The sequence below is a fragment of the Stenella coeruleoalba genome (assembly GCF_951394435.1).
Source record: "Stenella coeruleoalba genome assembly, chromosome: 1".
Classification (NCBI taxonomy): Eukaryota; Metazoa; Chordata; class Mammalia; order Artiodactyla; family Delphinidae; genus Stenella; species Stenella coeruleoalba.
In genome coordinates, this window is record NC_137169.1 from 43359647 (window position 1) to 43372860 (window position 13214).

The window sequence follows — 13214 nt, forward strand, 5'->3', positions numbered from 1 at the left end:
GTATATAATTCCTGGTGTTTACATGTGTTTCTCTAGGGTATATTCCTAGGAGTGAAATTGGGGGCTCATAGGATTTTATAGACTAAATATTTCCAAATTATCTCCAATGCAGTTGTTCTTTCTAGTTTACACTTACATCAATGGGGCATTTGGTTTCCAATTGTTCCATATCACCATGGAAAGATTTTTTTTTAATAGATGTGAAAGTGTTTTGACTTGCAGGCCTCTTTTACTATGTTTCCATTTTGTTGGTTATATTTCTTATTCTGTGGATGCCTTATTTACCCATTTTCCTTTTTCTTATTGTATAATGCTTTAAAATATTCTGATACTGATCCTTAGTCCATTACGAGCAGTTATAAATATATGTATCTATGTATTTTTTGAGCTATTTAATTTGTTGCAGATGTTATATTTCACTCATAAATGTCTTATGATTCTCTTAAGAACAAGGACATTCTCCTACACAACCACAATAATTTATCACACCCACAAAATTTAACATTTACATAATCCTATTACCTAATATGAATATAGTCCATAATAATGCTTATAACTGTTTTTATCTCTTAAATCCATGACCCAATCGAGGTTCTTACAGTCTACTTAGCTATTTAGCTCTCATTTCTCTAGTCTCCTTTAGTTTAGAATAGTTTCTCCATTTTTTTCTTCTTTTGTGATAAGAATATTTTTGAAGAGGAATCATTGCTTTGTGAATATTTTTCCCTCAATTTTGATGTACCTGATAATTTTTCTCATCAGTAGATTGAGGTCAAACCTTTCTGGCAGGACTATGACATGGATGATATATTTTCTCAGTAGCTGACATGAGGTTTTTAGATGTCAGTTTGTTCTATTGTTGGTTTATCAGAATTAACTTGCAAAGTTATACCAAAAAACCCTACCAAGATTTTAATTGGAATTGATTTCTATTTAGAGATTAATTACATTTATTAGATTTATTCCTAGGTACCTTATATATTCTGTGCCATCTAAGTATTTTTTATTTAAAGATTTGTTTTTATGATAAATGGTATCTTTTTAAAAATTCCATTTTCTAGCTATTTGTTACTAGGGATTATTTATTACTGATATTATTTCCAGCAGTTCCTTTTTATGTGCTAAGTATATTACACTCACATTGTTCAAAAGTTAAGAGATACATAATGACATACACTGAATGTCTTCCTCTAACCCTGAAGGTAGCCATCCAGTTCTTTCCCAGAGGCAACCAATATAAGTAATTTCTTACTTACTCTCCTGGAACTATTTTATATAGATACCGTAATTGTGTGCTTGTATTTATATACATGGTATGTTACCATTAAATAAATGTCAGGGCTACTAACAGAAATAAAACCCAGAGAGAGGGCCTAGTGTAGGAAGGTTGGTTTCATTTTATAATTTGATGTTTGTAATGACTATAAAACTTGCCAAACACTCCAGAAAAAGCAAATGATTTAATGGAAAATTGCAAAATACATGACAGCCATTGCTGTTCAGTATACTTTGCTACAATGATTCCATGTGCTTAGGAAATGGAAACAGGGCTCTTTAAAAACAGCAGATCACAGTTCTTCCTTGTGAAGCCCTTCACTCTTCTTTCAGTGCATATAAAACGTCATCCTGGCTGACGTTGAGCCGCACACGAAGGAGCAGGTCATTCCTGCTGGGCTCCATAAGGAGGAGGCGGCAGGAGCCTAGATGAGAGCACACCGCCATGGTCTCTGACATGGTGGGGTACGGGAGACCCTCCATCCTGCACAGTGCCACGTGTTGAGTGTATACCTAGAAACAAAAAACAAACCTGAGGTCAGCTGCCAGAAGGTAGTCCTGGGTCTGTATCCAATCATTATTTCTTCTTTTGGGACAATGAGACACTTCTTTTCCAGGATACTCAGTACCCCAGAAGGCATCAAGGGTGCCCCACTGGGGCACAAACACAGGGGCAGAATGTAGTACTGGCCTCGGAATCAGACAACAGCAGGTCTGAACCCTGGTTCTGCCAATTACCTAAATAAGAAACCCGAGCCAGTTATTTCACTTTTTGAGCTTCAGTTTTATCTATTAAATATACTACAATATCCCTCATGAGTTAATAGATATAATATATCTATATCAGTTACTATAATAGTAACTGTCACAGTTATACAAACAGTCCTCATCTCCAGGGGCTGAGTGTTCCTACTGAGACTGTCATAATTCAAGTCAAATTTTGCTGTAAGGGCATTTTCCTTGGCAGAAACAGTGAGCAGGTGCCAAGGCATGTCCCTTGGAAAAGCTCAAAGGCCTAGAGAGAATACAGGTCACTCTCTGCAGAAGAGCGGTCTCAGGCTTTACAAAAACAAAAACGTGCAAAACATGACTAGCGACTAAATGTTTAAAAAAAGAATTTAGGGGCTTCCCTGGTGGTGCAGTGGTTGAGAGTCCGCCTGCCGATGCAGGGGGCACGGGTTCGTGCCCCGGTCCGGAAAGATCCCACATGCCGCGGAGCAGCTAGGCCCATGAGCCATGGCCGCTGAGCCTGCGCGTCCGGAGCCTGTGCTCCTCAACGGGAGAGGCCACAACAGTGAGAGGCCCGTGTACCGCAAAAAAAAAAAAAAAAAAGAATTTAAAGAAGAAAAGCTTAAAGGAAATAAACAGCTGGAAGGAAAATGTTTTCCTGACATCTCTATTTGTCTAAAACATACTCATACACACAGATATACAAACTCCCAGGTATATACTTAAACACCTTTAATAAACCACTAAGGCCCAAGCCCTAATGATTCCTTTTACTTGATATAGTTGAACTTATTCTCAGAGTGTTTGGATTTATCTTTGTGATTTTTTTTTAACATCTTTATTGGAGTATAACTGCTTTACAATGGTGTGTTAGTTTCTGCTTTATAACAAAGTGAATCAGCTATACATATACATATATCCCCATATCTCCTCCTTCTTGCGTCTCCCTCCCACCCTCCCTATCCCACCCCTCTAGGTGGTCACAAAGCACCAAGCTGCTCTCCCTGTGCTATGCAGCTGCTTCCCACTAGCTATCTGTTTTACATTTGGTAGTGTATATATGTCAATGCTACTCTCTCACTTCGTCCCAGCTTACCCTTCCCCTCCCCGTGTCCTCAGGTCCATTCTCTACTTCTGCGTATTTATTCCTGTCCATTTGTTTTTTTTTAGATTCCATGTATATGTGTTAGCATACGGTATTTATTTTTGTCTTTCTGACTTACTTCACTCTGTATGACAGACTCTAGGTCCATCCACCTCACTACAAATAACTCAATTTCATTTCTTTATATGGCTGAGTAATATTCCATTATATGTATATGCCACATCTTCTTTATCCATTCTTCTGTCGATGGACACTTAGGTTGCTTCCATGTCCTGGATATTGTAAATGCAGCTGCAATGAACATTGTGGTACATGACTGTTTTTGAATTATGGTTTTCTCAGGGTATATGCCCAGTAGTGGGATTGCTGGGTCGTATGGTAATTCTATTTTTAGCTTTTTTTTTTTTTTTTTTTTTTTTTTTGCGGTACGCAGGCCTCTCACTGTTGTGGCCTCTCCCGTTGCAGAGCACAGGCGCCACCAGGGAAGCCTCTTATTTTTAGCTCTTTAAGGAACCCCCATACTGTTCTCCATAGTGGCTGTATCAATTTACATTCCCACCAAGAGTGCAAGAGGGCTCCCTTTTCTCCACACCCTCTCCAGCATTTATTGTTTATAGATTTTTTGATGATGGCCATTCTGACTGGTGTGAGGTGATACCTCATTGTAGTTTTGATTTGCATTTCTCTAATGATTAGTGATGTTGAGCGTTCTTTCATGTGTTTGTTGGCAATCTGTATATCTTCTTTGGAGAAATGTCTGTTTAGGTCTTCTGCCCATTTTTGGATTGGGTTGTTTGTTTTTGTGATATTGAGCTGCATGAGCTGCTTGTAAATTTCGGAGATTAATCCTTTGTCAGGTGCTTCACATGCAAATATTTTCTCCCATTCTGAGGGTTGTCTTTTCGTCTTGTATATGGTTTCCTTTGCTGTGCAAAAGCTTTTAAGTTTCATTAGGTCCTATTTGTTTATTTTTGTTTTTATTTCCATTTCTCTAGGAGGTGGGTCAAAAAGGATCTTGCTGTGATTTATGTCAGAGTGTTCTGCCTATGTTTTCCTCTAAGAGTTTTATAGTGTCTGGCCTTATATTTAGGTCTCTAATCCATTTTGAGTTTATTTTTGTATATGGTGTTAGGGAGTATTCTAATTTCATTCTTTTACACGTAGCTGTCCAGTTTTGCCAGCACCACTTATTAAAGAGGCTGTCTTTTCTCCGTCGTATATTCTTGCCTCCTTTATCAAAAATAAGGTGACCATAGGTGCGTGGGTTTATCTCTGGGCTTTCTATCCTTTCCACTGATCTATATTTCTGTTTTTATGCCAGTACCATACTGTCTTGATTACTGTAGCTTTGTAGTATAGTCTGAAGTCTGGGAGCCTGATTCCTCCAGCTCCGTTTTTATTTTTCAAGATTGCTTAGGCTATTCGGGGTCTTTTGTGTTTCCATACAGATTGTGAAATTTTTTGTCCTAGTTCTGTGAAAAATGCCAGTGGTAGTTTGATAGGGATTGCACTGAATCTGTAGATTGCTTTGGGTAGTACAGTCATTTTCACAATGTTGATTCTTCCAATCCAAGAACATGGTATATCTCTCCTTCTGTTTGTATCATCTTTAATTTCTTTCATCAGTGTCTTATAGTTTTCTGCATACAGGTCTTTTGTCTCCTAAGGTAGGTTTATTCCTAGGTATTTTATTCTTTTTGTTGCAATGGTAAATGGGAGTGTTTCCTTAATTTCTCTTTCAGATTTTTCATCATTAGTGTATAGGAATGCAAGATATTTCTGTGCATTAATTTTGTATCCTGCTACTTTACCAAATTCATTGATTAGCTCTAGCAGTTTTCTGGTAGCATCTTTAGGATTCTCTATGTATAGTATGATGTCATCTGCAAACAGTGACAGCTTTACTTCTTTTCTGATTTAGATTCCTTTTATTTCTTTTTCGTCTTGGATTGCTGTGGCTAAAACTTCCAAAACTATGTTGAATAACAGTGGTGAGAGTGGGCAACCTTGTCTTTTTCCTGATCTTAGTGGAAATGCTTTCAGTTTTTCACCATGAAGAACAATGTTGGCTGTGGGTTTGTCATATATAGCCTTTATTAAGTTCAGGTTAAGTTCCCTCTTGCCTACTTTCTAGAGGGTTTCTATCATAAACAGGTGTTGAATTTTGTCAAAAGCTTTTTCTGCATCTATTGAGATGATCATATGGTTTTTCTCCTTCAATTTGTTAATATGGTTTATTACATTGATTGATTTGCATATATTGAAGAATCCTTGCATTCCTGGGATAAGCCCCACTTGATCAGGGTACATGATACTTTTAATGTGCTGTTGTATTCTGTTTGCTAGTATTTTGTTGAGGATTTTTACATCTATGTTCATCAGTGATATTGGTCTGTAGTTTTCTTTCTTTGTGACATCTTTGTCTGGATTTGGTATCAGGGTGATGGTTGTGATTTGTTTTTAAACAAGGCTTGTTCTGAAAGCTTTGCCCCATACTACACCATAAGCTGTATCAGGGCAGCAACTTTTGTCTTGCTCATCTTTGAATCTCCCACTCCCAGAAAAGTATCTGGCACATAGTAAAGCCTCAATCTAATATGCAGAAACCATTTGCTAATGGTCTCTCCTCATGCAGCTCAATTAAATATCACATAAAAATAGGTGCTGGTTTGATATTCTTTAGCATAATCAGGTTGGCACAAAATAGAGACAGACTATTACACAGTGGTTAAAATTCCCACATATTATATTTTAAAGGCACCAGACCAAAACAGGATTTTTTAAAAAGTAGATCAATCACCTGTTGAAATGTTGCTTCCTCCAGTCCTGATCGACGGAACTCTGCAAGGATGGCTCTCAGGAAGCTCTGTTCCAGAACGGAGGAATTCCTTAAAGAAAATGAGGAGATGTGAATTCTCCTAAGTGGCTGTACCACCAACCCAAGGAAAGCCAAATAAAACTTCTCTGTGTCTTTAGAGAAGAGAGAGAAAAAAACTTGGGACTATTTCCTCCTATATTCCTATATGATTTGGCAAGGATTTCCCTTCCCCTCAAAGTCTCAAAATGATATGAAAAATAACACTTTGGAAGTAAGGGAACACAGCAACTATATTGGACATGTACCAGCACCCCCATTTCATGGTTGAGTGTATCATTCAATATGAGAGAAGTAGCTACTTCCTTCTTCTTGTTTCCACAGCACTTTACTTCATAAACACCTATAGTGTAACTCAATACATGGTAATTATTCTCCTATTATACTAGGATTACATTTCTGTCTCTTTGACTAGACTATGCCTCTTAAGAAAAGGGACAGCACTGTCAGTAAATGCAGGTTGTATGAGTAAAAGCTTTGAAAGGGAAGCATGCTTCCATGGCCCTCTCCAGTGGTCTTCCAAGGGAGGTTCAGGGTCAGGAAGCAGAAGCGTCTTACTTGATGGCAGTGATGTATGACGATGAAAACATCTCCTCTACTGCTTCCAGCAAGTGGGCTGTAGTGACCAGGCCAGGGGAGTCGGGCTTCTGGCAGGAGAACTCACAAATCTCTGTGGCACGCCTACAAATGTCCAGGCAGCGTCGTGCATCTCCAGAGAGGGCTGCTACCTACAAGAGGGAACATTTTATTCCTCGAGATCCCCTTGCCGTCTCAACCCAGAAGAAAAACCAACTGATTCTGTGTTCAGATAAAAAGGAAGGGCAGGGCTGGGAATGGACTTAAGCATGAAATTAAGTACTTGGCCCTGGCTGGGAAACTGGTGGGAGCTCAGATATAAATTATTATACCGTCCGGGACTTTTCCCCCAAGTCCACACCACACCTCTGTCTTGGCCTTACAGATAATTCCAGAATGGAAGAGACAGAAGTTCTCAACTTTATTTAATATTAGAAAAATGAAGAAATCTAAAAGAAGAGACCTTTGGCCCAAGATCATTACTGAACCATCTGGAGACACAGGGTCTTGTTCCCTGCATGAAGAGAAAAAGCCAAGAGGCTGAGGTGGAGCCTATTTTGGAGATAAAGCCACGGTCTGGGGCTTCCCTGGTGGCGCAGTGGTTGAGAGTCCGCCTGCCGATGCAGGAGACACGGGTTCGTGCCCCGGTCCGGGAAGATCCCACATGCTGCGGAGTGGCTGGGCCCGTGAGCCATGGCCGCTGAGCCTGCGCGTCCGGAGCCTGTGCTCCACAATGGGAGAGGCCACAACAGTGAGAGGCCCGCGTACCGGGAAAAAAAAAAAAAAAGCCACAGCCTGAGCCTCCCTCACAGCATGTAATGAATTTTGGAAACTACCTGGTCAATGGCTAAATGAACCAGAATCAAGAGGGAAGGAAGCCATGAAGCTGGAGGACCCAGAGCAATCTGTGGTTAGATGAATTAGACCAACCCCCCATGCCAATGGCTCTGCTTTTGTGCCTGCCTTCCTTTCCATGTGCACAGAGGCTGGGCTCCCTTTACGGGGAATCCTATACTCTCTCCCAAGATGACATAGGAGGGCTCTTGCATTTTAAATTTAACTGCGGGAACTCCTGGAGTCACCATTGCCTGCAAGGATTTCTGTTTGTATATTCCCAGTGCTTGCCAGCAACCCCATCATTCGCCTGACAACCATCGCAGGCGATGACATCCTGCCTGATAGCGTCCCAAAGTAACTATTTTCTTCCAATTATAAAACATTAAGTTTAAAAAAGCAAAGCGTATAGGCATACACATACATGCATGCGCAGGCATACACACACCAAAAACTAAGACATGAAAAGGAGTCATTTCTGGGAAGTGGGATTATAGGAGATTTTATTTTTTTATTTTTTGACTCTTTTTTCAATTGGGGTATAGTTGCTTTACAATGTTGTGTTAGTTTCTGCTGTACAACGAAGTGAATACATGTATACATATATTCCCTCCCTCTTGGACCTCCCTCCCCCGCCATCCCACCCATCTAGGTCATCACAGAGCACCAAGCTGAGCTTCCTGCGCTATACAGCAGGTTCCCACTAGCTATCTGTTTTACACATGGTAGTGTATTTATGTCAATCCCAGTCTCCCAGTTCATCCCATCCTCCCCACCCCACCCCTCCCCCGTGTCCACATGTCCGCTCTGTACATCTGCATCTCTATTCCTGCCCTGCAAATAGGTTCATCTGTACCATTTTTCTAGGTTCCACATATATGCGTTAATATACAATATTTGTTTTTCTCTTTCTGACTTACTTCACTCAGTATGACAGACAGGATTATAGGAGTTTTTAAATGTTTTGTGTCTATTTCTGTTTTCAGAATTCAAATATAAGACATTCAAAACAAAAATCACTTTTCCAATAACCCAAGACGGAAACATGAGCACCAGCGTATATTATTCCCTCCTTCTAATCTCCCATATTCAGCTGGTGAGGATGTCCTGGGGATGTTTCCGCCCTATCACTCCTTTCCTCTGTGTGAAGCAGCACCATACAGTGGTTAATAGCAGGGACTCAAGGGCTGCTCAGAGGCCTAGAATCAAAGTGGACAGGTGACCCTGGGAGACTAGAAAACACCCAAAGCACTTCCCACTCTGAGGGTACCTGTGAACCTTGGCGACCGTAAGCACTCTTTTTGACTGCTTCTGGGGTGAGGGAGACAAAAGAAAAAGCTGGGGCCACCCAACATGGAATCTAAGAAAAGACCTTGCATAAACTTGGGACCCAACCTCCAGTATGAGGGTGAGTGAAAGACTTATCATGCAGAAGGGATGGCAAGAAAAATGGCCTGTTGTGACCTTGGCGTTAGGTGGGTGTAGGGTGACAAAAACTCACCGAGTCTTTGCAACCACAAGCCCTCACATGGATTTGTACCCCAAATTTATGTTCTCCTAAAAACCTCAGGTAGAGAATTTTGTTTAAAAATGGTCCCAGTTGGTAGTGCCCCTCAGTAACTGACAGAAGCACAAACAAACTAAATGAATTCAACTTCAGCCCAGGCCTCAATCAACTCTCAGATAAAGCTCTTAAGAAACATGAGTATACAGTTAAAAAAAAAAAAAATCAAGACACAAAAAACAAGGAAACAAGGCCATACAGACATGTGAATCAGCAATCAACAGAAGTAAACCTACAAAGACTTCAGATATCGTAAGATGAACAATATAGGTATGTTTCTATGTTAAGAAATAAAAGAAAGGTTTGAAATTACAGGCAAGAGTTTTGGGTAAAAGCAGCAGCCAAGTTTGAAGTCTTCTGAAACCTTATTTAAAGACCAAAAGAACCCTAAATAAGAAAAGGAAGCAACTCGAGAGCAGTAAACAATATAATTCTGAAAGTTGGAAAGAAGTGGCAGGGTACTGGTTAACCTAGCAGACTGAGAAAGCCCATTCCTAAGCCCGCAGTGAGGAATCCAAGAACAAACCTAAGTTACACTAAAAATCTTCAAAATGCTCAGGAGTTAGTGATACTGGAACTGGAGGTAAAGGGGGAAGTTTGGCTAAAATAAAGAGGACTGGTTGAAAGTTAAGAAATGGATGCCCTAGATCAGGAGTCAGCAAACTATGGCCTACCACATGTTTTTGTAAATAAAGTTTTATTGTAACACAGCTATGTGCATTTGTTTACATATCATATAATACATGGCTGCTTTCACAATGCAAAGGCAGAGTTGAATAGTGCTGACAGACCATTATGGCCCAGAAAGCCTAAAACATTTACTACTGGCCCTTCACAGAAAGTTTGCTGACCCTTGCCCTAGACCTCTCCCCCATTTCATGCTGTTGGTGAACATCAGGGCCACTGAGGGAGGGTTTAGGGCTCTGTGAGAAAATTTTGTGCCTTGGTAATTTGTACTGTTTCCATAAAACTCTTTGCCCCCGAGATTATCCCTCTTATGTACCATGGCAGGAGACCAGAAATTTACTCTCAAGCAAGGATAAACAAAAAAGTCTCTGGACGAGTAACACTAGGTATTGTTGCAGAGGAGGGGATGTCCCTTACTAAATATAGATGGTTACTATTTGCATGCTGAATTTGAAGACCTCCACCCTCCCTGACTCCAGCCCACCTCCCCTGATCCTAGAACACTGCCCTGCAGGCAGGACAGGGGAAGCCTACTCTTTGAAATCTGACTATCCCAGAAAATATGGGAATAAACTAAAGATATTGAAATTGGCCCAATCAGATTACCCCTCAGCGAAGCTCTCGATGAACAAGCCCCACTTATATACTCAGAGCTCCCAATCAGCTCTGTAATCTCCACCCTTAGACCTCAGCGGACCACAATGGCAGCTGAGGAAAGTCTAACGATGCAGGATAGAGACCAAAACCAACAGACAAAGCATCTTAGAGGAAAAGGGAGAAAACAACCTCAAATAAGTAGGATGGTATATAAAAGGACCATTCAGAGGAAAAAAAAAGAACTTTTAGAAATAGCATGATTGCAGAGGTGGAAAACTCCACCAACAGAAGGGTTAGATAGTAACTTTGAGGATCTCTCTCCTAGAAAGCAAAGCTTGGAGATAAACACCATATCTCGCTCACCTCTGACCCTAATAGTACCCAGCTTTGAACAGGTGTTACAGACGTGTGTTGCTGCTATAGGCATTCAGAGTTCACATCGTTTCCAGTAAGAAACTAGAAATACGTTTATAACTGTTTTTAAGTGCTGAAATACTGTGGATGTGTGGTGTCTTTCATTCAGCTCAAGGTGGACATTTACCCTGAGTTGTTCCTCAGCAGCCTCGGAGAAGTCTTAGTGGAATCTCAGTTGGCATTCTCCCAGTAAGCTGGAGGGGGTAGGCATCCCACACTTCATATCTACCATGGAACATGCACCCTGCTAGGTACATTACAGACATGGTCTCATTTAATTCTCACAATGACCCTATGAGGTAACTATTATTATTCCCATTTTTCAGAGAAGAAAACTGAAGCCCAGGAAGTTTTTAAGTAACTTTTCTGTAACTTCCACATGCTTATTAAAGTATTAGAGCCAGAATTCAAACCAGGTTTGTCTACCTCACTCACTACGTTGCCCTTTTTCAAAGCTCCCTGAATCAATTAATCTTCACTTGTATATAAGCCCACCATACTCAGAGCCTTCTAATTAGTTATACAATAAGAAGATTAAGGAATTTTTCAGAATTTTGTTTCTATGTTTTGGTATTTGTTTTTACAGGACTTCCTAATTTTTTCTTCATCTCCAGAGCACCCAGCATAGGGCCTCACATGGGCAGGTACTCAGCAAAAACTGTCGGTGTGACTAGGAGCTCCCCAAAGGCGACTTACCTTCCTGGCTACCAACTGGATGGCATCATCCTCAAAGGCCTTTAAATGTTTGAGTCGGGACACCAGGATCTGTTGCAGTTGGCTGTGAGTATAGGGCTGGAAGGACATCCTGGTTAGACCCTGGGGAGTCAAGATGACAGAGGAACAAGTTCACGGATTTCCCACTCCAATAGTCCTGGTGGAAAGCCACCTGCAAGTCCCCAAACCTGATTTCCAAGTCCCATGTAACAGTTTACACATTTCATCCCAGGACTACCACTGCTTCCAGCTCCTTTTGTTACTGACAATGGCCTGTGGGATCCTGTAGGGCAGTAGCTCTCGACTGTTTTTTCATTTAGCTTAAAAGAATCTTCTATTCTACTGGAATCATTTACAAGTAGATCTGAGCAGAGGTGCTCTCGTCAGAGTGGGTGGGACGATCTTCACCTCTACAACATGCACCAGCTTGGCTCCCGGTGTCACTCCTGCTGAACCACAAGGTCCACAAGGGCAGAGACTGTGTCTGCCCCATTCACAGCCATACTCTGTGCATCTAACACTGGCTGACAAGGGTAAGCACTTAAGTATTTTTTTAAATAATTAAACCTTTAGGGTTCTGTGCAGTTTAAGAGTGCAAAGGTAGCAGAACACCAAGAAGATAGGTTTGCAGAAAGCCATGCAGTGGTGACATATTTAATTCCAACTTAGTAATTATAAGAATTTCAGAAATCACATTTCTTACTTTTCCTATTTATTTTAGATTCCTATGTTTTCATTTTTGGAGAAACCCTTGGCCCAGCTTATGGGTCTGTAAGAACAGCTTGAGAAGGGCCCTACCAGTCGGCTGGACACCCGGTTCATCATGATGCGCTCTGGCAGATCCATGGTGTTGGCAATGGTCAGGACCACAAGCCGGGCCTCCTTGTGAGTGGGCCAGTCAAAGAGATTGTACATTACGTCTTGTTTCTGAGTCCACAGAAGGTCGAGCTGCCAGGAGACGGAGAGAGACGCAGGGTCAACCACAGAGACGGAGCCGGGGCCCCGGAGGGAAGCCTGTTACCACTGCTTTAGCTTCAGGTGCTCTCAGGTCACACCACCAGCAAGGACGTCAATGGACACATGCCTCTCACCACCAGAGAATGGGCCAAAGTGAAGGGAGCCAGGACTTGCCGCCCGCCCAGTATTTGCTCCCGGAACATTGCAATCAAGTGCCACGCCACTTCCTCTCCGGTCCTTCCGTGGGCACCTCCTTACCTCATCCACAAGCAGCACAGTGGTTTCCTGAGAGGACCCTCGAGTGCGGAATCGCTTAGCCAGCAGTTCTGCCGCGTGGTGAGCTGTTGCCCTGTGACCCGTCAGCTTCTGCATTGCGGTGGGGTGGGGTGGGTGGGGGAATGTGTGGTGAACTGTAAGAACTTTACTCCCCTGGGCTTAAAGTTAAATCTGCATATAGAGGAAGCTATTCAGCCTGAGGACTTCAGTATCCTACCCTCTGCCCTCCACTGGAAGGAGAAGAGAAGGCACCAAGAGACAATAGTGTTTGAAATGCAAATGGGCCACAGGCTGGCCCCAGAAGCCCCTCCAAAATCATTAGTGTGTGACTCTGTAACTGGACATTGCTTGTTCCAAGATAACAGCTAATGAATGAAAAAGTGAGATGCAAACTTCGGCCTACCTCTGACCCCTTTTCCGGTTTGCCACAATGCCCGCTGTGTACAAATGGTTTTCACCATGTTGGTAAGTACTAGCTTCCAGAAATTCCTATCCAGCTCCTAGACTTCAAGGTCCTTGAGGGTAGGAATTCTGCCTTCTTTGTCCTTGCTACCTCTACACCAAGGACAATGCTTGGCAAGTTGTGAACATGTAATATGCACAAAATTAAG

General features: G+C 41.7%; 1 protein-coding gene across 1 annotated transcript in view; it reads right to left on the minus strand.

Annotated features, from left to right (window-relative positions):
• Positions 1-1560: 1560 nt before the first annotated feature.
• ORC1 (origin recognition complex subunit 1) overlaps positions 1561-13214 on the minus strand; it is a 34275-nt gene continuing 22621 nt past the window's right edge. The window contains exons 14-19 of the mRNA XM_079904001.1: positions 12586-12693; positions 12169-12318; positions 11353-11472; positions 6543-6712; positions 5910-5997; positions 1561-1788 (exon numbers count right to left, since the gene is read on the minus strand). Coding sequence (XP_079760127.1) covers positions 1594-1788; positions 5910-5997; positions 6543-6712; positions 11353-11472; positions 12169-12318; positions 12586-12693 — 831 coding nt within the window. The 3' untranslated portion in view covers positions 1561-1593. The remainder of the gene's footprint in view (positions 1789-5909; positions 5998-6542; positions 6713-11352; positions 11473-12168; positions 12319-12585; positions 12694-13214) is intronic.